The sequence below is a fragment of the Lepidochelys kempii genome, chromosome 2, assembly GCF_965140265.1.
Source record: "Lepidochelys kempii isolate rLepKem1 chromosome 2, rLepKem1.hap2, whole genome shotgun sequence".
Classification (NCBI taxonomy): Eukaryota; Metazoa; Chordata; order Testudines; family Cheloniidae; genus Lepidochelys; species Lepidochelys kempii.
In genome coordinates, this window is record NC_133257.1 from 208,671,275 (window position 1) to 208,695,914 (window position 24,640).

A 24,640-nucleotide genomic window follows, 5' to 3' on the forward strand; every position below is an offset into this window, starting at 1 on the left:
ATAAAAATCCAGTGCCCAATCTAGTACCCCAGAGACATGTAGGAGGAGGAATTTCTCATGCTAGATTAACAAAATGGCCACTGAGCCACTCCTCTGCAGCCCCTCATGACTGGAGGATCTGTGTAACAACAGATACTCTTTTGCCTTGCCCTGGTCCTGTCCTCATGCTGCCATACAGGGAGCCTCTCCCAGCAGAGCTCATCTCCATGCTGTGCAAGAAGAGCACCTCCCCTACACAGATCTCTGAATCCAGCTCTGCCTTACACAGCTGATGCATACTGGTTCCATTGCGGGGGGGTCCTGCGTGAACACAGAATGAGTAGATGGATTTGCCCCTAAACGTTAAGGCTCAGGAACAGCGGAGGCTCCCTCAGGGGCCACAGGGGCCCGAACCGTGGCCCTGCTCCCCACCCCACCCCACACTACCTCTTCTCCCCAAAGCTACACCCCAACACCACCCCTTCTCCCCAAGCCTCCAAGCTCACACCGCCCCTTCTCCTTGAGCACACACTAGGGTTGCCAACCTTACAGGATTGTCCTGGAGTCTCCAGGAATTAAAGATTAATCTTTAATTAAAGATTATGTCATGTGATGAAATCTCCAGGAATTCGTCCAACCAAAATTGGCAACTCTAGGCCACACCCTTGTGCCACCTCTTTCCCCCAAGACCCAGCCCCCCACTCACTCCTCTCCACCTCGTTGCTTGTCCTTACAGATGGTAAAAAATGGAAGGGGCTTAGCCCTCCCACTTTTAAAAGTGACAAGGTCATGGCCCCCTGACCTGTCCTGTTCCAGCACTTGTGTTAAGGCTTCTGCTAATGTTTGTCTTCAGATGAATAGAAAGATCAGGTCTCTGCTCAGCCTAAGTTAGATGAAAGACATACATGAGACAAGATGAAGAGTATAGGAAGGCCAGTGGTAAACAAAAGGAGGATATAGATACAGCTTTTGGAGATGCAGTTTCCTATGGATATTGAGAGATACAAGCCTGTTGACTTGACAATCCCTATGAAGCACCCTGTTAATATGAATGCGTATGAATGGTATGTAGAGTCCAGCCTCCTGTGTCCTTGAAAATATGAGAGCAAGGAAGAGCCTCACATGAAGATTTTAAATCGAAGTGTATTGTTTCAGGTGAATTATGCAGATGTTAAATATTCTAATTAGACTGTAATGCAGGGCTGAATTCCAGTGGTGCAGAACTACGCCCATGAGTAATTCCATCAGGTAAACTTAACAGAAAGATTGCTGGATGAAGTGTGGAAAATTGTTCACAAGAGTAAGGGGTGCGTAGGCCCTTTCTAGAAATAAATTTATGTCCAACTCACCCATGCTACCACTTAATGTTTCCTAAAAAGACCATATTTTCTGATCTTTTTCATATCAGAACTTTAAAATACATACAGATACCCCATGTCTTAAAGACACCTCACCTAGATGCAGCAAGATTTTTATACTTTACCTATTTTATTTTTTCCCTCCAGTTTCCTAAATTTGTTGAGGGAAGCAGTCAGATATACTATCCAAAGCCACCAAAGACTGTGGCTCCGAACGCTACATGCAACCCACTGGAACCTAATCTCTCTTCAAGGACAACCAACATGCTGCGAAACGTAGAGAGGGCCCAGTGGATAACAACATATAACCACGATTTCACAGGTATGCATTATTTTTAATAGAAACGAATAGAGATAAAGAAGAAAAGATAACATGATGTCAGCAGAAGGGTTTAGCCAATGGATTTAGTTTTCCATTTTTGAGTCCTATTTCAAGATTTGGAGTATTTTTAAAAAGCAGCTGCATATATGATAAATGTTACACAGGGTAACAGTTATTTGAGTTTTTCCACACACGTGACTAAACATTTCTTCTCATTTGTCTAACCAAAGCAGACTAGAAAATAAAATATGTTTCCATTAAGGTAGAGGTCCCATGAACCCCCTTGTACTGGATGATTACAACATGAAGTTAATTGGCAGAGTAACTGGAGAATTAGGGGAAGACGTGGAACTGGTAAGTACTGCAATCACTAAGAACCTCATCCTGCAACCAGACATAGCGTTCACGAACAGGAGTAGACCCAGATATGACTTGCAGTAGTAGCCCCAGTAATGTGTGTTTACAAGATCAGGTTTACTCTAAACTGGAGATAAATTATTCATAAGTTAAAATCAGTGGTCATCTATTTTGTAGACAGAAGTTGTATAATGTATCAAAGATGTGTTCAATTACCAATTTTCTTGATTGTGACTCCCGGCTTAGTTGAATTTTCTCTCTCATCTTTCAAAGCTGTCACCAGCACATGACAACACTTTACAGTACCTTTTGCCTCTAAAAACATTAGTAATGCCACCCTTAAAATCAGAAGGGAGGTCTCTTGTGAGTGGTGCACCATTGCAGAGGCTGAAATGCATTGGGTCAGATCCTCAGCTAGTGTAAATCAGCATAGCTCCATTGAAGCCACCAGCTGAGGATCTGGCCTATGGCCTTTATCAGACTCGGTCTTTCCTGATAACATGTAGATTTAGCTTCCATTTGGTAAAAGTCCATGTAGCATCACATGTTATTGTTTGTCTACCAAGAAGAATCAGCTGAGGTTTTTGAGATAGTTTTCCATTCTGCTACTTTCATGTAAGTAATTTGCCTTTTTATTTTAAGGTGAATCAAGAATGTACAATTCCTTCAAAGTTCTCTGATTCTATTTTAAAGTGCAGTTCTATTCTGCAAAGGGTAAAATGGCTTTGGGAGGTTCCATGTTTATTGTCTCAATAATTTTAATATTAAATGTGCTCAGGATACAAGTAAAAATGTGTTTTCATAACTGCCAGCCATGCAAACTAAACATCGGATATGAAAATCAAGCTGAATTGCTCTCTTCTCATGCATCATTACCTATAATAAATGTTCTGCAGGCCAATTTATGCCCTCAGTGACACATGCAGTCCCATTGTCTTCAGTGACTTTGCACAGGTGTAATTGATTGGAACTAGGTAAAGTATTCTGTTGATAATGCACAAGAAGGAACCAATTCCAATTCACTGTCCCACAGCTGTGCTGGCTCTGCAGTGCTAGCAAGAGTAAAGAAGTTATTCAAACTCCTTTTGTCACTAAAAGATCCAGATGATTTTGAATGCACACACGAAGCAGATCTATTGAGTGAGACAGTACCATATTTTACAAAGTCAGTTTTAAGAGTAGAAACAGATAACATTTCAAAAGCATTTAAGTTACTTGGGCTCCTAAATCCCATTTTTAAAAGTGACTCAGTCACTAAGGGTATGTCTACACTACGAAATTAGGTCGAATTTATAGAAGTCGGTTTTTTAGAAATCGTTTTTATATAGTCGATTGTGTGTGTCCCCACACAAAATGCTCTAAGTGCATTAAGTGCATTAACTCGGCGGAGTGTGTCCACAGTACCGAGGCTAGCGTCGACTTCTGGAGTGTTGCCCTGTGGGTAGCTATCCCACAGTTCCCACAGTCTCCACTGCCCATTGGAATTCTGGGTTGAGATCCCAATGCCTGATGGGGCAAAAAACATGGTCACGGGTGGTTCTGGGTACATGTCATCAGGCCCTCCCTCCTTCCCTCCCTCTGTGAAAGCAACGGCAGACAATTGTTTTGCGCCTTTTTTCCTCAGTTACCTGTGCAGACACCATACTATGGCAAGCATGGAGCCCGCTCAGCTCACTGTCACCATATGTCTCCTGGGTGCTGGCAGACGTGGTACTGCATTGCTACACAGCAGCAGCAACCCATTGCCTTGTGGCAGCAGACGGTGCAATAGGCCTGAAAACCATCCTCATCGTGTCTGAGGAGCTCCTGGCCGCCTCGGTAAGGTCAGTCAGGAGCACCTGGGCAGATATGGGCACAGGGACTAAATTAGGAGTGACTCAACCAGGTCATTCTCTTTAGTCCTGCAGGCAGTCCTATTGTACCATCTTATGGTGAGCAGGCAGGAGATGAGGATGGCTAGCAGTCCTATTGCAACATCTTCTGCTGCACAGCCAGGAGATGTGGATGGCTTGCAGTCCTACTTCACCATCTGCTGCCAGCCAAAGATGTAAAAGATAGATGGAGTGGATCAAAACAAGAAATAGACCAGATTTGTTTTGTATTCATTTGTTCTCCACCCCCGTCCCTCCCTCCCTCCATGAAATCAACGGCCGACAATCGTTTTGGTAAGGTCTGTCAGGGGCACCTTGAAAACTTTAATGGAGATTCAGTCCTGCCTGAAATACCAGAGGCATTGAGCATTGGCCTACTAAACCCAGGGTTTTGAGTTCAATCCTTGAGGGGGCCATTCTGCATGACAGTTGTTTTTGTTTCTCCTTGATGAAAAACCACCCCCTTTGTTGATTTTAATTCCCTGTAAGCCATGTTGTCAGTCGCCCCTCCCTCCGTCAGACCAACGGCAGACAATCGTTCCGCGCCTTTTTTCTGTGCAGACGCCATACCACAGCAAGCATGGAGCCCACTCAGATCACTTTGGCAATTAGGAGCACATTAAACACCACACGCATTATCCAGCAGTATATGCAGCACCAGCACCTGGCAAAGTGAAACTGGGCAAGTAGGCGACGTCAGTGTGGTGTCGAGAGTGATGAGGACATGGACACAGACTTCTCTCAAAGCACGGGCCCTGGCAATGTGGGCATCATGGTGCTAATGGGGCAGGTTCATGTGGTGGAACGCCGATTCTGGGCCTGGGAAACAAGCACAGACTGGTGGGACCACATAGTATTGCAGGTCTGGGACGATTCCCAGTGGCTGCGAAACTTTCGCATGCGTAAGGGCACTTTCATGGAACTTTGTGACTTGCTTTCCCCTGCCCTGAAGTGCATGAATACCAAGATGAGAGCAGCCCTCACAGTTGAGAAGCGAGTGGCAATAGCCCTGTGGAAGCTTGCAACGCCAGACAGCTACCGGTCAGGCGGGAATCAATTTGGAGTGGGTAAATCTACTGTGGGGGCTGCTGTGATGCAAGTAGCCAACGCAATCAAAGATCTGCTGATATCAAGGGTAGTGACCGTGGGAAACGTGCAGGTCATAGTGGATGGCTTTGCTGCAATGGGATTCCCTAACTGTGGTTGGGCCACAGACGGAACCCATATTCCTATCTTGGCAGTGGAGCACCAAGCCGGCGAGTACATAAACCGCAAGGGGTACTTTTCAATAGTGCTGCAAGCACTGGTGGATCACAAGGGACATTTCACCAACATCAACATGGGATGGCTGGGAAAGGTACATGACGCTCGCATCTTCAGGAACTCTGGTCTGTTTCAAAAGCTGCAGGAAGGGACTTTATTCCCAGACCAGAAAATAACCGTTGTGGATGTTGAAATGCCTATAGTTATCCTTGGGGACCCAGCCTACCCCTTAATGCCATGGCTCATGAAGCCATACACAGGCAGCCTGGACAGTAGTCAGGAGCTGTTCAACTACAGGCTGAGCAAGTGCAGAATGGTAGTAGAATGTGCATTTGGACGTTTAAAAGCGCGCTGGCGCAGTTTACTGACTCGCTTAGACCTCAGCAAAACCAATATTCCCACTGTTATTACTGCTTGCTGTGTACTTCACAATATCTGTGAAAGTAAGGGGGAGACGTTTATGGTGGGGTGGGAGGTTGAGGCAAATTGCCTGGCTGCTGGTTATGCACAGCCCGACACCAGGGTGGTTAGAAGAGCACAGGAGGGCGTGGTGCGCATCAAAGAAGCTTTGAAGACCAGTTTCATGACTGGCCAGGCTACGGTGTGAAAGTTCTGTTTGTTTCTCCTTGATGAAACCCCCTGCCCCTTGGTTCACGCTACTTCCCTGTAAGCTAACCGCCCTCCCCTTCTCCCTTCGATCACCACTTGCAGAGACAATAAAGTCATTGTTGCTTCACATTCATGCATTCTTTATTAATTCATCACACAAATAGGGGGATAACTGCCAAGGTAGCCTAGGAGGGATGGTGAAGGAGAGAAGCACCTCGTCTGTGCTCTGTCAGTGTAGGAGGACAGCATGAGCTCAGAGAACATTTCATCGCGAGTGCGTTTTTTTCGCCTTCTAATCTTCACTAGCCTCTGGGAAGGAGAAGATCCTGTGATCCTTGAAACACATGCAGCTGGTGGAGGGGGAAAAAAGGGACAGTGGTATTTAAAAAGACACATTTTATAGAACAACGGGTACACTCTTTCACGGTAAATCTTGCTGTTAACATTACATTCAAAGCACATGTGCTTTCGTTCCAAGGTCGCATTTTGCCTCCCCCCACCACGTGGGTAGCCCCTCACCCCTTCCCCCTCCCCATGGCTAACAGCAGGGAACATTTCTGTTCAGCCACAGGCAAACAGCCCAGCAGGAACGGGCACCTCTGAATGTCCCCTTAAGAAAACCACCCTATTTCAACCAGGTGACCATGAATGATATCACTCTCCTGAGGATAACACAGAGAGATAAAGAACGGATGTTGTTTGAATGCCAGCAAACATACACTGCAATGCTTTGTTCTACAATGATTCCCGAGTACGTGCTACTGGTCTGGAGTGGTAAAGTATCCTACCATGGTGGACGGAATAAGGCTGCCCTCCCCAGAAACCTTTCGCAAAGGCTTTGGGTGTACATCCAGGAGAGCCGCAAATGCCAGGGCAAATTAATCATTAAACATGCTTTCTTTTAAACCATGTATACTATTTTAAAAGGTACACTCACCAGAGGTCCCTTCTCCACCTGGCAGGTCCGGGAGGCAGTCTTGGGTGGGTTCGGGGGGTACTGGCTCCAGGTCCAGGGTGAGAAACAGTTCCTGGCTGTCAGGAAAACCGGTTTCTCCGCTTGCTTGCTGTGAGCTATTTACAACTTCATCATCATCATCTTCCTCGTCCCCAAAACCTGCATCCGTGTTGCCTCCCTCTCCATTGAAGGAGTCAAAAAACACGGCTGGGGTACTGGTGGCTGGACCCCCTAAAATGGCATGCAGCTCATCATAGAAGCAGCATGTTTGGGGCTCTGACCTGGAGCGGCCATTTGCCTCTCTGGTTTTCTGGTAGGCTTGCCTCAGACTCCTTAAGTTTCACGCAGCACTGCTTCAGGTCCCTGTTATGGCTTCTGTCCTTCATGCTCTGGGAGATTCTGACAAATGTTTTGGCATTTCGAAAACTGGAATGGAGTTCTGATAGCACGGATTCCTCTCCCCATACAGCGATCAGATCCTGTACCTCCCGTTCAGTCCATGCTGGAGCTCTTTTGCAATTCTGGGACTCCATCATGGTCACCTCTGCTGATGAGTTCTGCATGGTCACCTCTGCTGATGAGCTCTGCACTCACCTGCAGCTTGCCACACTGGCCAAACAGGAAATTGAAATTCAAAAGTTCGCTGGCCTTTTCCTGTCTACCTGGCCAGTGCATGTGAGTTGAGAGTGCTGTCCAGAGCGGTCACAATGGAGAACTCTGGGATAGCTCCCAGAGGGCAATACCGTCTAATGGCATCCACAGTACCCCAAATTCGACCGGCAAGGCCGATTTCAGCGCTAATCCCCTTGTCGGGGGCCCTTTAAGAGCCCTTTAAGTCGAAAAAAAGGGCTTTGTCATGTGGACGAGTGCAGGGTTAAATTGATTTAACGCTGCTAAATTCGACCAACTCCTAGTGTAGACCAGGGCTAAGTGAAAGTCAATGGGACTTAAATGTCTAAGTGGCTATGTCACTTTTAAAAATGGGACTTTTAGATAAAGCATATGTCTATACTGCAGCTGGAAGTGTAATTACAAGGTAAGGCAGACATACACAAACTAGTCTTGACTGAGCTAGCATGCCAAAAATAACAGTGTCACTGCAGCAGTGCAGGAAGAAGGACAGGTTAGTCACCTGCATAAATGCTTAGGGCTCAGACAGGATAATATTTAAGGAGTGAAGACATATCCTTAGATGCTTTTGAAAATGTTTAGGGTTGTCAGATAATTGCAGTTACTTCAAACAATTAACTCAAAACAAATGAACTCAATTAAAAAATTAATTGCAATTAACTGAAGTTTTAATCGCACTGTTAATAACAGAATACCAATTTAGATTTATTATAAATATTTTGATGTTTTTCTACATTTTCAAATATATTGATTTCAATTACAACACAGAATACAAAGTGTACAGTGATCACTTTGTATTATTTTTTAATTTCAAATATTTGCACTTTAAAAAAGATAACCCAAAAAAATAGTATTTTTCAGTTCACCTCATACAGATACTGTAATGCAATCTCTTTATCATGAAAATAAAAGAAGTACTTGTGGCACCTTAGAGACTAACCAATTTATTTGAGCATAAGCTTTCGTTAGTCTCTAAGGTGCCACAAGTACTCCTTTTATTTTTGCGAATACAGACTAACACGGCTGTTACTCTGAAACCTGTTATCATGAAAATGCAACTTACAAATTAGATTAACTATTTTTTTGCATAACTGTACTCAAAACAAAACAATGTAAAACTTTAGAGTCTACGAGTCCACTTAGTCCTACCTCTTGTTCAGCCAATCGCTAAGACAAAAAGTTTGTTTACATTTACAGGAAATAATGCTTTCTGCTACTTATTAACATTGTCACCTGAAAGTGAGAACAGACATTCACATAGCACTGTTGTAGCTGGCATTGCAAGGTATTCACGTGCCAGATATACTTAACATTTGTATGCCCCTTCATGCTTCGACTTGTAGATTGCACTGTCTTTTGTTTTTCTTTTTTTTACAGTGCAAATAGTTGTAATCAATAAATAATAATAATTTTACCCCATATCTTAAACAGAAAAGATGCTGAGTTCTCTTAAAGGTGACCTGGAAAAAAATAGTTTGTGCCCTTTTTCTCCTTCTTTATGATGTATAAAGAAGGCTTGAAAAGTGTATTTTCAACAACTTGCTTCTAGACGAGAAAATCCAAAATGGCAGCTCTCATTAATTCAAACACAGGTCAGTTTTCCTTGCCCTCTGGCCTCAGAACTTGTGTCCACTCTGGGCCAGACCTGTTTGTCCCAACAACATTAGTACTTTAAAATAAATAGCAGAAATAAAACATTTGGGTTATTTGAGTAATTTTTAGACTGCAAGCTGTACCAGGCAGGGATGGTCATTTACTCTGTTTGTACAGTGTCTAGCATAATGGGGCTTTGACTTAGTTGAGGCTCCTTGGTGCTACCGCAATGCAAATAATTAATAATGACGATAGATCAGTGGTTCTCCAAACTATGGTCTGCAGAGAGCTGGCTGGCCATATGGTTTTAATGATCCTCATTGCTTCCAACTGCTAAATTACATTAAAAGAAGCTAAACAATATACATTAACATAAGTATTTGTTGGTATTGCAACGTGGATGTCATAAGATCACAAATAGGAGGGATGGTAACCACAGAAAGTGGGAGAAGCCTCCTCCCATTTGTGTCCTGTACATAGATGCTAGGCACAATACATTTATTGTCCTCTCCCAAGGAAAAGGTCTATAGCCTTCCAATATGCTCTGGGTAGGGGTGGGATCATAGTCTAGGCTCCTCGCCTAGCCCACCAGAGTTGGCGTGTCTACGGGAGGGCACTAACTGCTCACTTTCAAAGGGTGAAGCAGTGGCCATATTCCCCCTGACTCTGTGCCCATGTCTGGCAGCACGCCTCCGCACCACCCCAAGTATGGGGCTGTGGATGAAGACTCACACTTGAACCCTTTTGGCAGAGTAAGCCAATGATCAGGACCACCAGCCACGACACTTTTCCTTTGTTAAATGCACAGGTTTAGATGCCAACCCTAATCCTTTTTTTTGACTCCCACAGAAAGAAACATTTCTGCCTAGTCTCTCACAAGTGAGACCCCTAGAAGGGCGCATCGCACGTTTCCTCCAAAGTCGGCGTCCCCACGAATCAGTTTTACAAGAACAGGATTCCTCAGATGTCCGCGTGCCTCCAGTTTTGTACACAGTTCATGCTGTCATACCCAGTTACTCAGACGTGATACTTAGCAATAGGAAAACAGCGACAAATCTGGATCAGCAATGTAAACATACAGAAAACGAAGCCAAGAAAAGGGAGGAGGACTCACTGCAGACTCTTCATCTGCCTCAAGCATGTTACCAGAGAGATGAGAGTCAGGATAACAGACGTATAGTAAACAAATTTCAGAAAATCACAGATACATGGCAAATGGAAGCTTTGTACAGAAGGCAGCTTGCAGTCAGACCTGACTCTGACCCTTCTCCCACACCGTCTTGGAATTCCCTTTACTATGAAGATTTGAAACCTAGCCATTTAGACCAATACATTGTATGGCACAACCCAGTTAGTCTTTGTAAGCCAGGTGTACCAAAGAATCAAACTGGTGGAGAAGATGGACATTTTCAACCTGAGTGCAATGATCAAGAGGAAACCCAATATGCTTTGAATTTGGATGGCAACCCGCCTAACATGGCACTGCCTGAATGGATTCCTAATTCTGGGGTGCCTCGACCTCAGACATCATTACTCGAGCTTCAGGATTCCTTTTCTAAAACAGGAGCACACAAACGTTTTCATAATTCTATTAAAGGAGAAGCAAAAGACCTCAGGGATAATATTCATGAAGGGAGGAGGCACACATTCTATGGCTTCAATGCATTTTATTTCTATAACTGACATGTGCCTTTGTCCCTTTAAATTAAAAAAAAAAGACCCCATCGATCCCTCTTCTTATATTTATGATCTGATGTTTTGTGGCTTATATTTTGGGCTATTTTCCTCTGTTTTACTGTTAAAGTAATGAAAAGAACATCCACAGTCTGAGACACAAAACCTTTTGTTTAAAAAACAAAGGTGATGGAACACAAAAAATAAATTGTAGTGAATCCCCAGGGATGGACTGCATTCACCCAACGGTTGTGAAGGAGCCCTAGAATTAATAGGTAAGCCACTAAGCAAAATGTAAAGGAGTACTTGTGGCACCTTAGAGACTAACCAATTTATTTGAGCATAAGCTTTCGTGAGCTACAGCTCACTTCCTCAGATGCATATCATGGAAACTGCAGCAGGCTTTATATATACACAGAGAATATGAAACAATACCTCCTCCCACCCCACTGTCCTGCTGGTAATAGCTTATCTAAAGTGATCATCAGGTGGGCCATTTCCAGCACAAATCCAGGTTTTCTCACCCTCCACCCCCCCACACAAATTCACTCTCCTGCTGGTGATAGCCCATCCAAAGTGACAACTCTTTACACAATGTGCATGACAATCAAGTTGGGCTATTTCCTGCACAAATCCAGGTTTTCTCACATCCCCCCCACCCCGTGTATATATAAAGCCTGCTGCAGTTTCCACGATATGCATCTGAGGAAGTGAGCTGTAGCTCACGAAAGCTTATGCTCAAATAAATTGGTTAGTCTCTAAGGTGCCACAAGTACTCCTTTTCTTTTTGCGAATACAGACTAACACGGCTGCTACTCTGAAACCTAAGCAAAATGTGTAATTTGCCATTAAGTACAACCACCAAAGGACTGCAAGGAGCCACTAGAGTAGCTGTTTTTAAAATAAGGTCTAAGGATGATTATGGGAATTAGCTCAGTGGTTGGAAAAATAGTTGAGAAAACTATAAAGGACTTTTGAGTATATGATAGAAATAGAGCAGTACTGTTGTGGGAAGGCTGGATTGTGCTTCTCTACCTGTTTAGGAATCCTTGACAACGTTAACGAATTAGAGGCTAATTGCAAACCACTAAACAGAATGTACTTAAACATTCTGAAGGCTTTTGATAGAGGCCCCCGTTAAAAATGAGAAACTATTAAGGAAACTTAGTGTGAAGCCCTATTGCAGGTTAAGAACTGGCTATGAAATTAGGACACAAAATGTAAGACTAACAAGCTATTCTGACTGCCGAGAGAGGTTAATAGTGGGATATTCCAGTGCTGATCCCTGGGTTAAGCATGGTCTTAGTAAATTTATTAAGGAGCTAGGAGGCAGATTGGGATTAGTAAAGTGCCAACATTTGCTAATGACACAAGCCTATATAGGTTTTTAATTAGTTATTTAAACCAGGGATTATTAAATTAGGCCCCCAGGAGGACATGAAGGAGGTGGGAGATGCCACAAGGCTTTCTTCACTTTTGTCTGCTGAACTGTTCCATTGAAGGAGCAGGAATTGCCTCTTCACTCCCCACAGACAGACCCCACAAATTAGTGGGATATAGAATCATATCCACACTGAATACATGGCCCTGGCAGTCCCTTCCCACTCCCTGACTTCATGACCCCAGTGGGGGGCTTCCTGCAGCTAGCAGCTGCCTTGGACTTTCCTTAGGCACTGGGTGGTGACTGAAAGATAATCTAGCCAGGGATTTATAATATCTATGTGTGGGAACTCCATGGGGCCGACTGGAAGAGGGATTGTGTTTCCCAGTCCTGCCCCATTCCCTGCACAGATCCCCAGACCCACAGAGAGCTCTCTGACTCTCTAGACATCAGGGGAAATGATGCAATGCCAGCAGCTGAGCCCCCTTTGGCCATGGGAGTGGGAGACCAGCATACAATGCATCTTCTGTCTATATGTGGACAAAATCAGATCCTTGGTTATTAAGACGAGGGGTGATTAAATTAGCTGTTAAGACTAAGGATGAGTGTGAGGAATTCCTGTAGGATATAACACAATATTAACAGGACAACACAAAGGCAGATTAAATTTAACTGAGACACGTCATGCAAGTGGTACAATTTAAACAACTGCTGGACACTAATGGGTTCTAAATTAGTTGTAACCTGTCAGAGAGAAGATTTCAAAATCAGTGGCAACTTCTACGCAATGGGAAGCTGCATTCAAAAGAGATGGTAAACCACCGGGAATACAGAATGTTATGTTGTCATAAAAATATTCAGTCTACTGCATTCAATTTTGTTCACAGTTCATAAGCAACATCTTAGAAATAAGGAAGGTCCAGAGAAGGGCAAGGAATATAAGACTTGAAAGGGTTATTTACATCCTAGGAGAGATTTAAAAAGAACAGGACTATTCATTTGGAAAGAGAACTAGTTTGTTAAGAGACATAACATATTTCATATAGAAAAGGCCTATCAGCCATTCCTATAATATATTCTCAGTCCTATAATGAGAAACCACAAGACCTTTTGCTCAGTGAAATTAATCAGATCAAAAGAAGCACATTGTAAACTGTGTACTAATTTACTTGTTTAACTTACTGCTCAGGATACTATTAACACAAAGAGCTTAGCAACATTCAAAAAAGGATTAGACACAAATCCTAGGAGCATAAGAACAGCATCTGCAGTTCTAGTAAATTGAATAAACATTCTAAGTGCTATCAGCCTTACGCTTCAGGATATAAGCTGATCACGGGCAGATTTAAAAGCCCACTAAAGCATCCAGCATTGACCACTGCAAGAGACAGGACTGGACCATAGATCTCTTCTGATATAGCAGTTCCCACATTACTAGACTCACAAGACAAAATGAGCAGTTAATTTTGTAGCCATGATATTGAAACATGACTCTCAAACTATCTGCCAGGCAGGTAGTTTGATCACAAATGTCTTATTATGGACTAGATCTACAAACTGCCACTTTAGGTGCCTACACCCAACATTTAGGCACCACTGAGATCCACAAAAACAACCCCCTAAGCTGCCGCCTAACCATGGAGGTGCTTAAATTTCTGCTGGTAGGCAAGCGCAAAGCTGCCAAAGTCCTGATGCCATCAAGCTACTGGCTGCTCAGGGCCCTACCTCACACCTAAACCCCAACAGGATTTTCAAACTCTCTCACCTGCAGGGCCCCATCTGGTAGATGTGCTCTGAGCACACATAACCCATCTGAAGTTAGTTGAGGGAGACCAGGTCAGGTAGTAAGAGAGAGAGAGTGTGTATGTATATGCCCAATAGTTAGGGCATTCATCTAGTGGATTCATTACTCCTGAGGGCATTCTGCACCAAAAAATTTTAAAATTCTGCGCACAGTATTTTAAAATTCTGCAAGTTTTATTTGTCAATAAATAAATGCAGAGGCTCCAGCATGGCAGTGGGCCACTGACTGCATGAAGGCTGGAGATCACCCTGCAGCCTCCCCACCCCGGGGATGCAGACTCGGTGGTGAGGCTGCATCCAATCCTGACACAGCACAAGGCCTGGGCCTGCCCCTCTGTGCCACGTGCACCAGGTGTGGGGCAGGCAGGCTCAACCAAGCAGGATCCAAGTGTGGAGGAGTTCAGTGTGGGGGGATTCAGGTGTGGGATGAACAGATTCTGTGTGGGACAATCTGGGTGCAAGCAGCTCAACAGGGAGTCTAGGTGTGGGGGGATCTGGAGGCTCGTGGGGTGGGGGGGGGTTCCAAGTGCAGAGGCAATGGGACTCTGCCGGGGCTTCCAGGTAAAAATGGTTAGGGGTCTCAGCAAGGGGTCTGGGTGCTGGGGGAGTGGGGTTGCTGTCTAGGTGCAGCTCTTTGGGGGTCAGTGGTGTGGGGGTCTGGATGTGGGAGCTCAGGGTGGTGCAGGGGGGTGGGAATCATCAGGGTGGGGATTTGAGTGCAGGGAGCTCAGTGGGGAGTGGTCTGGGTGCAAGGGTGGCAGTCTGGAGGCGGGGGTCTGGGTGCAGGGGGTTCCAGACGCAGGAGTTGAGATTCAGTTGGGGTGGGGTTCAGGTATGGAGGGCTAGGGGAGTTCTGGGTGTATGGGCTGAGGCTTGGCAGGGGTGTCTGGGTATGGGAGGTCCAGATGCATGGGGTTTGGGCGGATGTGGGTGCAGCTCCCCGTACAGTGACTTCCCTGTGCAGCTGAGGAGCGATGGGGGCAGGAAGCCGGGGAGGATGCTGAACTTCCTGCAGCTGGGGGAAGTTTCTGGGGGTGGGTCTGACACAGCCGCAGCCACTCCTTGCAGGGGAAGAGGAAGTTCCATCCTCTCCTGCCTCCAGCCCAACCAGGACTAGCAGCTGATCCCAGCTCAGGGAAGGAGCCACTGGCTGGGGTGTCCACAGCCCTGCGGTGATTTACTTCTCTGCCAGCTGCTCCGGGTGCCTGAAACGATGTACCTGCTCTGCTAGGAAGTGAAGCATGACTGCTCTTGCAGCTTCCCATTGCTTCCCTGTCAGAAAGTCATTTTTCTCCAGGGAAGCAAATAAATCTGCAGGGTGGGGCATGAATTCTGCACACGCACAGAATTTCCCCAGGAGTAATTCATGTTTGAATCCGCAGGCTAGAGCAGGGAGTTGAACCCAGCTCTCCCACGTCCCAGGAGAACACCTATCTATTGGTTATAGTGAGCCAGTTTGCTCTTGCTCATTCCAGTGCTAGGGTATGGGCTATCTAAGCAGATGAACTTCCAGGAGAGGCCTCACAGCTGTGCATCTTGAGTGGCGGGAGGTGCCTAACAGCCTAGGCATTTTCTACTGGCTGGCAGAGGCATCTCCCTGCTCAGCTTGCTGGCTTCAATAAATCCCTTTCTTAAACACCTAATTCTCCCCTGTACGATGCTTTGTGAGTCTGGCTGCCTAACTTGGGGCTGAGGATTTCACTAAGCGGCAGGCCCTAAGGAGTTGGATGTTGCAATGCTTTATGGATCTAGCCCCAAATCCTGGAATTAACATACAGCAAGTGACTGGACTGTATCCACCATCTCACATGGTCAGTCTCCAGCTCCAAGCCCTTTGTATACATGACACAGGGAGTCCCTATGGAGCTCTACAGGGCACAGGGTGTATGGACACCAGCACAAAGTCTCCAAATTCTGCACCACCCCTCTTTCTGCAGCAGACCAGCACTACTTCTGCTGGGTTGTGGCCCTCCATGGTAGAAGACAGGACTTTGTCCTACATATGTCATCAGGGTTGCTTCACAGAAAATTCTTCAAAGGTCAACTTCAGGTTTCTCTTTTTTTTTTAATGACTCTTAATGTGCGTCGTAGCACCATCCTTGTGCTCTTATTTTAAGAAATGCCCTGATGCCTTGGCCAGTTTAATAAAAGAACTGCAAAGGCTTTATAGATTACATAAGATTAAAATATCATGACATAAGGAGACCGAACCATATAAATCTTACAAAGTAGACTTAATTTGAAGCTTTTCTTGGGTAGGTTGATGCCCTGGAGAATAATTTGACAGCCAACTCTTCTGCTACAACTACTTACAATGCTATAACTTAGATTTACTTTAGAACACGCTACCAAATGATAACAGAGTGACAGGATAATAATCTCTGACCATAACAGAGCTGCAGAGGCACTTAATCACAGCAGGAGACAGTCTGAACAGCCTATTCCCAATTAGTTTATCCATTAGCAAAAATGATTAAAAAGTAGACTGAAAAAGTGGCAGATTTGACCAGCTATACAGAAAGATAGGCCAACTGCAATTACCGCAGTTGTATTGTGCCCTCTGATGGATGGAATCTGACCTACTCAAGCACTGGTGTTTATTATTTCTTAATATTTGTATTACCGTAGAGCATAGGAGCACCAGTCATGTACCAGGACCCTATTGTGCTAGGTGCTGTACAAACAGAAAACTCTAAGACCAACCCCAAGTTTTTAAAAATCTTGCGCCAGACCCCAAAATATCATGACTGGTACTGAAATCATGACATTTTAAAAATATTAATGTGGATTCTCTTTATTTGCCCTCCGAGTTTTTGAGTCTCTAGAGTTCATGTTTCCAAGCTTTTCTCCACAGCCATGAGAAAAAACATACTTTCTTTTTTTTTTAGATGAAAACAGAGGTTCTCAGAAAAATCAACAGATTCCAGGAACTGGAGATTTAAGAAAGACACCACATAGCGAGAGACTCACAATAAAATTATGTGAGTTGGCTATTGAAAAGCTGCACTCTGCAGAGCTCAGAGGATGGATGCACTTTTCTGTGTGTTATTTAATCATAAGCCGGCCTCTTCACAGAAGCAGGGTTGTTGTTTTTTTTTTAAGTAAAGTATCTGTGATACTCCTAGGAGTCATTTTTAAGCAGAAGCAACACTTACCTATTTTTCCCATTGATCACATACTGAGCTAGGAACTACTCAGTACCCTAGCGTGAGATAGGGAGACATTTATAAAAAAAAAATTACCATTACGTTAGGAAGGGGGTCCTCAGCTAGAAAAAAAAAAGTGACTATTCAACAGATTGATATTTAACACTTTCCAGGGTTGAGTTTTTTACTACCAACTTTCAGATGTCACAATCCTCCTCTTTCAAAATGGCTGAAGTTTTAGTCACATTCATTAATAAATATCAGAAACAAAGTGCCCAATTTCCATACATACTGTATTTCATATATATAACATTCTGTATACATTACCTACCTAGGCACTTCTACGGCCGTTATCACCATACTATCTGAGCACCTCACTGATGATAACGAATATCTCCGAGAGGTAGAGAAGTATACTTATCTCCATTTTACAGGTGGTGACCCAAGGCTCAGAGATGAAGTGACTTGCCCAAGATCACACACACACAGGCTGTAGCAGAGCTGAGAACTAAATCCAGATTGCCTGAGTCCCATCCTAATTCCACAAAACTATACTTCCTCTCTTAGCTACATGTTCTCTGTTTAAAAAAAACTCTGACTGTGAATATATTTCTCCCTTTTTTAAATTAGTAACTGGACCTAACCTTCTGTACATATTTATTTGATTTCACTATTTTCCCTTCAAAAAAAATTAATTTAATAAAAAAAAATTTTGTTTCAAAATTTTTGTACATCATTCTTGCATAATTGTTTGAGGTGTTAGAAAAACAGTCAGGGTCCTTTTTTAGGAGTATTTCAGTTGTACCTAGAATGTGAAAATAGTTGAAAAATTAAAATGATAAATTCATAAACAAATGCCGTACTGATGCTAAAATTCAGACAATGGGAACAAATGAATACTACATTGTAAATGTACTCAGATTAATTTTAACCCACTCCTACAATTCAGAGACACACAGATTCTGGCAGGGAAAGCCACGACTTTATTCTCTTCAGCTCTGGAAAATAATACACAGTGTACACATTAAATTCTTGTAAGCACACTACATACTATGTGCAGGATTTGCATTTAATGCTGTCTGATGTTTCTCCAGCAATCAGTCCTCTCAATTCCCACATATCTAATCCAACAATTTAGCACGGAAGCATTATCCAAAGTTCTTACTAAAAACACACTATACAGGGTCAGAAAGCAATGATATTCTGTTTCAATTTCTTATCTTGATATTTTTACTAAATTTACAGCATTAACAAAAGTATTGTAAAGTTTGCAGGCATCGAACAAAGGGCTACATAGTTTTCATTAATCATATTTAGGGTCTGATGTTTGCAAGTGAAATATACCTATTTCTACTATATTTACCTTGGGATTTTTTAACTCCTCCCGTTTTTCTCTTACATACAAGTGGCTTGTCTCTTTTAGGCCTGTTTCCTAAAGCATACACTTAACTTTATTACTGAGAGTAGTCCATTGAAATCGATCCAAAAACTTGTAGGCACAACATGCACACACACTTTATGTGATGCACACACCCTTTAACCAGTGACTCCAGCACTGGTATACTCAACTGCTGAATATTGCACACCAGTCTGAGCAGGCAGTTCATATACTAGATCTCTGGATGCACATGTAAGGGGGCTGTTGGCCACTTACTGAAACTTGAGGGGATCTTTTTTGGTTGGTCTTCACCCAATACCAGGAGAAAGGGTGCAAAAGAAATCAGGATCCTAAGACTGACAATCCCCACGGCCAGTGGGGAAAGAGCAATGTTCCAAGTCAGCCAGATTGACAGAGCAGGCAGGCCAATGAAGGAGTCAACAGCCTGGGGCCCGTCCTCCCTTTGAGCTGGAGCTGCCTGAGCCAGAGTTGGGCAGAGATAAGGAGAGAGCAGCAGCCAGAGCTGAGCTAGAAGCAAAGCAGCCACTGAGGAGAGAGCAGCAGCCCAAAGAGAGAGAAGACAGAGCTGGGCTGGAGCCAGAACAGCAGCAGCAGCATTGAGGCAGAGCGGAGCTGAAGCAGCCTGGAACTGGGGAGCTGGAGCATTGGAGACCAGCCATGCTGACAGTGAGCCAAGCCGGAGCTTCAACGAGGAGCTGCGGGGCCAGAGCCAGGATAGCGGATGCTGGCCGTGCCACAACTAATACCAGGGCTAAGCACTGTGAGCAGCTGGGGAGAGCAAGGTGGGACCCTGGGCAGCAATTGCTCAGCAGAGGGAGACATCACCAGACAAGAGGGCCTCGACATGACAGGAGGGCCAATGCTGGGGGAGAAGGGTCCCGCCACCTAGAACCTGATGCCATGTAGCCACCCCCAGGGCAGGTGTCTTACCTGCAGTATGACTGCAGTGCAACCAGGTCCTGGGAAGAAGGCCTGGGACCTGTGCAGAACAGACTGTGAACTTTTCTTAAATTGCAGAGATTTGTTCCTTTAACCTTTTCCATTTGTCCCTTATTTTGCTTACTGATGTTGTTTAATAAATTGTACTTGGTTTAAACAATGTACTGATCAGTGGGTGAGGGAAGTAGCGGGTAAGAAGAAAGTATCCCAGAGTGGGGACATCCTAGCTCTTGTCCTAAGTGACCATGACGAGATTGAGGGTTAAGCCTTCCAGGAATCCTGGGCCAGCCTTACCAGGATTATGAGGACTCTGCCATATGGGAAAATAGAAGATAAGTCCTTAAAGTCAGAAAGGCATCTGGGTAAAGGGACTCAGATCCTTTCACTATCCGATTCCACCAGGGGAGTACAGAAGCCAAAACAGTTCTCCACAAATTGAGGACCATCTTCCCACTTACACACAGCCTAATGCAGCAATGAGAATCATAACTGGAACATTAACATCAACACCTATTCAGTGGTTGCCCACTCTGGCATACATACCACCAAACAAAATCCATAGAAGAACACACACAGCTTGTGAGTATAACCAAACCATGGCCAATTTGAACTTATCATTTTATGAGGTCTTCTGCACTCTTTTTGAGATCAGGCTAACGCTCTTAAAGCATCTTCATTCAAACTCGAGGCACATTGGAAACAATTCTGGGATAATGCTATTTTCCTAACCAACCAGCATTACCAACCCCATAAAATAACTTTCAGGTTTCAACCTACCCCCAGAAACAATGCTCTGCATTGGACTGTTTCAGAACAGCATATGGCAGATGCTGTCGTCTCTTATGCCAATAAGAGACAGTTGTGCCAGCACCACACAATGAGGATTGCTCAACTCTGTGACTCAGCAAGGCCCTCCAGGACATGCCTGGGACAGTTTCTTTCCAAGGACATGGACTAAGAGTATAAAATAACGGACAGTGGCATCATGAGATGACCTCTCTCGTCACCTGCCTACGCTGAAGGCAAAAAGACCGCTGGGGAGATAAAGACTTTGAACTCAGGACACTGGTCCCAGGATAAGAAGGAAATTCAGCCTGCGTATTAAGAACTACAACCTACCTGCAACATCCAGTGAGGTAAGAAAAGCTGTTTGATTCAACTTTTGCTTAGTCTAAAGTTTAGGATTTAGAATGCATTTACTTTTTATTTTCTTATGGTAACTAAGTAAGACCTTTTATGCTTACCATTTATAATCACTTAAAAATCTCTCTTTCTGTAGTTAATAAATGTAATTTAATGTTTTGTCCTTACCAGTGAGTTTGTCTAAAGTGCTTGGGGAATCTGTTCAAGTTAGAAAAGCTGGTGCATGTCCACTTTCCTTTGGCGAAGTGGCATACTAATAAATAAGCTTGCACTGTTCAAAAGGTCTGGAACAGTGTAAGATGGTATATTTCTAGGGTGTAAGGCTGGGGGCTTGGGAAATTTGCTGTGTAGTTCAAGGGTGGCTTAGAGGGTATTCATGCAACTTAGCTGGGTGTGCCTCTGAATGCTGGTGACTGAGCGGTAACAGCGCCTGGAGGGGTTTCCTGCTTGTCACTGGCAAAGCATTGTGAGAGACAGCCCAGGCTGGAGAGTTAAGGGGGCACAGTGGTCCCACAATTCCAGGTGGTACCCCAGGGATCCCATCACAAAAATATAGCATGCATGTAACATGGCCATGTTAGTTTAATTATATGAATCTTAAGTTTCTGCATCTCCATCATTGCCAACCTCTACCATTCTTGAGTTTGGTTTTGGTGTTCTACTTTGATGATTTCCAGACTGTATTTAAACTCCTGAAGGTCTTCCTGTCTTTACTGATTTTGTTCCGGATGTCCTGGCTTGTTCCACTGTCCTGGCTGATGGTGCTGCCCAAGTACGTTTCTACATTGATAAGAACAGAATCCTCTATCCGTGCTGGTGATGGTGAGGCAATATTAAAGGTTATGATATCTGTCTTATTACGATTGATTTTCAGTCCAATTTGCTGGCTGAATGTGTTGAGTCGAGTTTTTTCTTGTATATGGTGTTGGATATGTGATAGGAGAGCGAGATCATCTGCGAAGTCCAGGTCTTCAAGGGATGAGAAGGGTGTCCATTTAATGCCTCATGTCATGTCTTCTGTTGTACGCTGCATTAGCCAGTCAATGGCAATGTTGAAGAGGATTGCAGACATGACACACCCCGATGTACTCCTGTTTTGACTTCAAAACTGAGCTCACTGTAGTCAATCCTGCATGTAAAGTTGAAATAAAAGCTTTTGATGATGTTGATTATATGGAGAGGGATTCCATATGCCCGCAGAATGCACCATAGGCTGATCCTGTGAATACTATCAAAAGCCTTCTCAAAGTCTATGAAGTTTATGTAGAACTGCCGTTGCCATTCTAAGCATTGTTCTATTATGTTTCATAGAGTGAAGATCTGGTCTGTGCATCCACGCCTGCATACTTTCAACATTACTTTATAGTGCAGAATGCTGGGGAATGAGAAAGTATGACATGTCCAAACTGTCTTCATTCCATACAACCTGCCTCAGAAAAATCCCCCGTATCTTTTGGCCCAGAACAATCTCAAACCAAGATCTGTTGACCCAGTGCAGCCAAGAGGATATGAACACCATAATTGACAGGAGGCATTGGAGATGGATTGGCCATGTGCTTTGGCTGAAAACTGATTCCATCACCAGAACAGCAATAAGATGAACACCCAAAGGCAAGCAAAAATGAGGCTGCCCAAAAACAACATGGCAAAGAGCTTTGGAAGCTGAGCTGAAAAACCTGGGGCACAGCTGGGGAACCATTGAAAGACTTGCCAGAAACAGACAGAAGCGAAGGAGCTTCGTCACTGCCCTAAACACCAGAAGCGTAATGGGAACATGATGATGATGACCATTCAAAAATTATGACTTAGGACCCAATATACCACTAGGTTCAGGGGCGTCCCCAGGCCTCCGCTGGGGGGAGGGGCGGGCAGGAGCAGGCTTGCGGGGCAGGGCAGAAACCGCCGCCCAGCATGAGCCAGCGGAGCGGAGCGGGTTGCGGCCGGGTCGCTCCACTTCCTGCTGCCTGGTGAGTGCAGGGCAGGCCTGATCCCGCACTCACGGGGCAGCGGGAAGTAGAGTGACCTGGCGCCCAGCCTGCTCTGCTCTTCTCCCCTGGCTCCCAGCCTTGGACTTGAAAGACAAGGGGAACTGCCCCCCAGCACTCACTGGTGGTGTAGCTGGAAGCCAGCGGCACGGTGAGTGCAGGGCAGGCCTGACCCCTGCTGCAGTCCTTAGGGGAAGGGGTGGAGTGGGGGCAGGGCTGGGGCGGAGTAGGGGCAGGAAGAGGCAGGGTGGGGGCGGAGCAGGGCGGGGGCTTTGGGGAAGGAGTGGAGTGGGGTTGGGGGGGGAGCAGGGGCGGGAGCCATGGGGAAGAGGTGGAGCAGAGGCTGGAGCAGCACACAGCTGCCCCAAATTTCCTGGTGCCCTATGCAACTGCATACTTTGTGTATGGGTAAGGCTGGCCCTGACTAGGTTGGTTTTTAAAATCATGATTTTAAAAAAATTAGATCAATTTTATTTGCATTCTGGCTGGTTTTGAATATTTAAGATCCACATGGGTCATGTTTTCAAGGTTTTTGTCACAATTAGAGCTGCAAGACTTTTTTTAAATTAAAATTGAGATTCTCACATAATCACGGTTCCAGAGCTTCCCTCAAGAGATACACCAAATACGAAGTGGGTATTCACCCATAAAGCTCATGCTCCAATACGTCTGTTAGTCTATAAGGTGGCACAGGACTCTTTGCCGCTTTTACAGATCCAGACTAACACAGCTACCCCTCTGATACCAAATACCACAAAAACTGCAATAAAATCCCAAGACTTGGCAACGCTGCTTATGACCTTTTAGTTTAATTTTTCAACCTTCATGTTGTATTGACAATGGTTTTGCTTTTAATTTCCTCGGTCCTTAAAAGAGGAAAGGGCTAAAAACACCCTCTAAGCTGCTTTAAGAACTTATAGTGGCATAAAGTCTTAAGCTGCTCTAAGTCTCTGAAGTGGCCTGGTGCCCACTGACATCCATTCAAAAGTGCTCTCTTCTTTGTCTGCCTAGGGCACAGTCCTCACTTATATACAGTGTGTTTTGGCTTCCAAGCATAGGTATGACATGCTCTTTGGTGAACATTACATACTGAGTTTCAAGGTTAAGCTGTTTCTGAGTTGTGTTTAGAAGAGTGGCAATATTTTTATTTTTATCGTAGAAACTCTTTTTAAAAAGCTTTTCTTTAACTCAAAAGAACTGAAGCAATTTTTGTTAAAATCCTTTAAAAAATTCCTCTCAGCATAACACCAGAGTTTCACATGTATGTGCCAGGGATCAGCATGTGAAAATGAATGCCACGATTCTCCTCTGTCTTGCACCATGTGTGACCATTCAGACCTGTGCAGAGCAAGTGTGAAAAACTGCAGTTCTGATTTAGGCTATGTCCACACTTAAACCATTAAACTGGAGCTGGGCCAGTGTAAGGTGTCAGTGTTGATACTAACTACCATGATAGGAAGCATCCCGTCATCACACCTTGAGAGCCGCAGCTACACTGGTCTAACTTTTCAGAGTAGCCAAGCCCTGAGCAGCCTTTTGCACTGATGTAAAACACAGTCTGGGTCCACACACAGAGTTGCACTGGTTTAACCACAGCCGTGATTTTAACCCAACACAGGGAAATCAGCGCAACTTTTGTGTGTGGACACCGACATTGCCGTCAGCTGGTCTGGCCGCACGCTGACCCGGCATACTCCCTTTTAGACCCAGCGAAGCCCTCCCACACAGGGATCTGCCTGGGCTGGGCTCAACCAGCTCACCAAACCCCACGCACGTTGGCAAGGAGACAAGCCCCGGCCTGGACATCACCTGCTCTCCGGCTCGGGTCCCTGGCCGGGGAGCACGCCGTGCAAGCGACCAGCCCTGACCCACCGCCGCATGGGGCAGCCCGCTCCGCGGCCGGGCGGCCGGGCGGGCGGGCGGGCGCTGGGGGCTCGCAGCAAGGGGCGCTCCCTTTCGCCCCCGCGCGAGGAGGGATTCTCGGCTCGCATCGCTGCTTAGGCTCCTCCCCCGGGGCCCGCGGGAAGAGGCAGCTCGTGACTTGACCGAGGCAGAGGCTGAGGTCGCAGCCTCACCTTGCTCCGTTGACCTCTGCGTCTCGCTATCCTACGCATGCGCAAAGGTCTTACCCTCCTAGTCGTACCTCTTACGTATTCTGACGTACTTCATGCGCCATTTCGTAGAGAAAAAGGCGGAGACCGGGTCTACTTGGAAGCCACCTACCCTGGTGTAA

General features: G+C 45.1%; 1 protein-coding gene and 1 long non-coding RNA gene across 2 annotated transcripts in view; one reads left to right on the top strand and one right to left on the bottom strand.

Moving 5' to 3' along the window:
* SPMIP4 (sperm microtubule inner protein 4) overlaps positions 1-10,620 on the top strand; it is a 40,317-nt gene extending 29,697 nt beyond the window's left edge. The window contains exons 7-9 of the mRNA XM_073329667.1: positions 1,485-1,659; positions 1,922-2,013; positions 9,787-10,620. Of these exons, the coding sequence (XP_073185768.1) occupies positions 1,485-1,659; positions 1,922-2,013; positions 9,787-10,620 (1,101 nt within the window). The remainder of the gene's footprint in view (positions 1-1,484; positions 1,660-1,921; positions 2,014-9,786) is intronic.
* Positions 10,621-17,901: 7,281 nt separating this feature from the next.
* LOC140907526 (uncharacterized) lies at positions 17,902-24,508 on the bottom strand. The gene is made up of 2 exons (XR_012157514.1): positions 24,217-24,508; positions 17,902-21,797 (listed from the first exon to the last, which is right to left on the bottom strand). It is a non-coding gene; the product is annotated as an uncharacterized lncRNA (long non-coding RNA).
* Between the last annotated feature and the right edge of the window lie 132 nt (positions 24,509-24,640).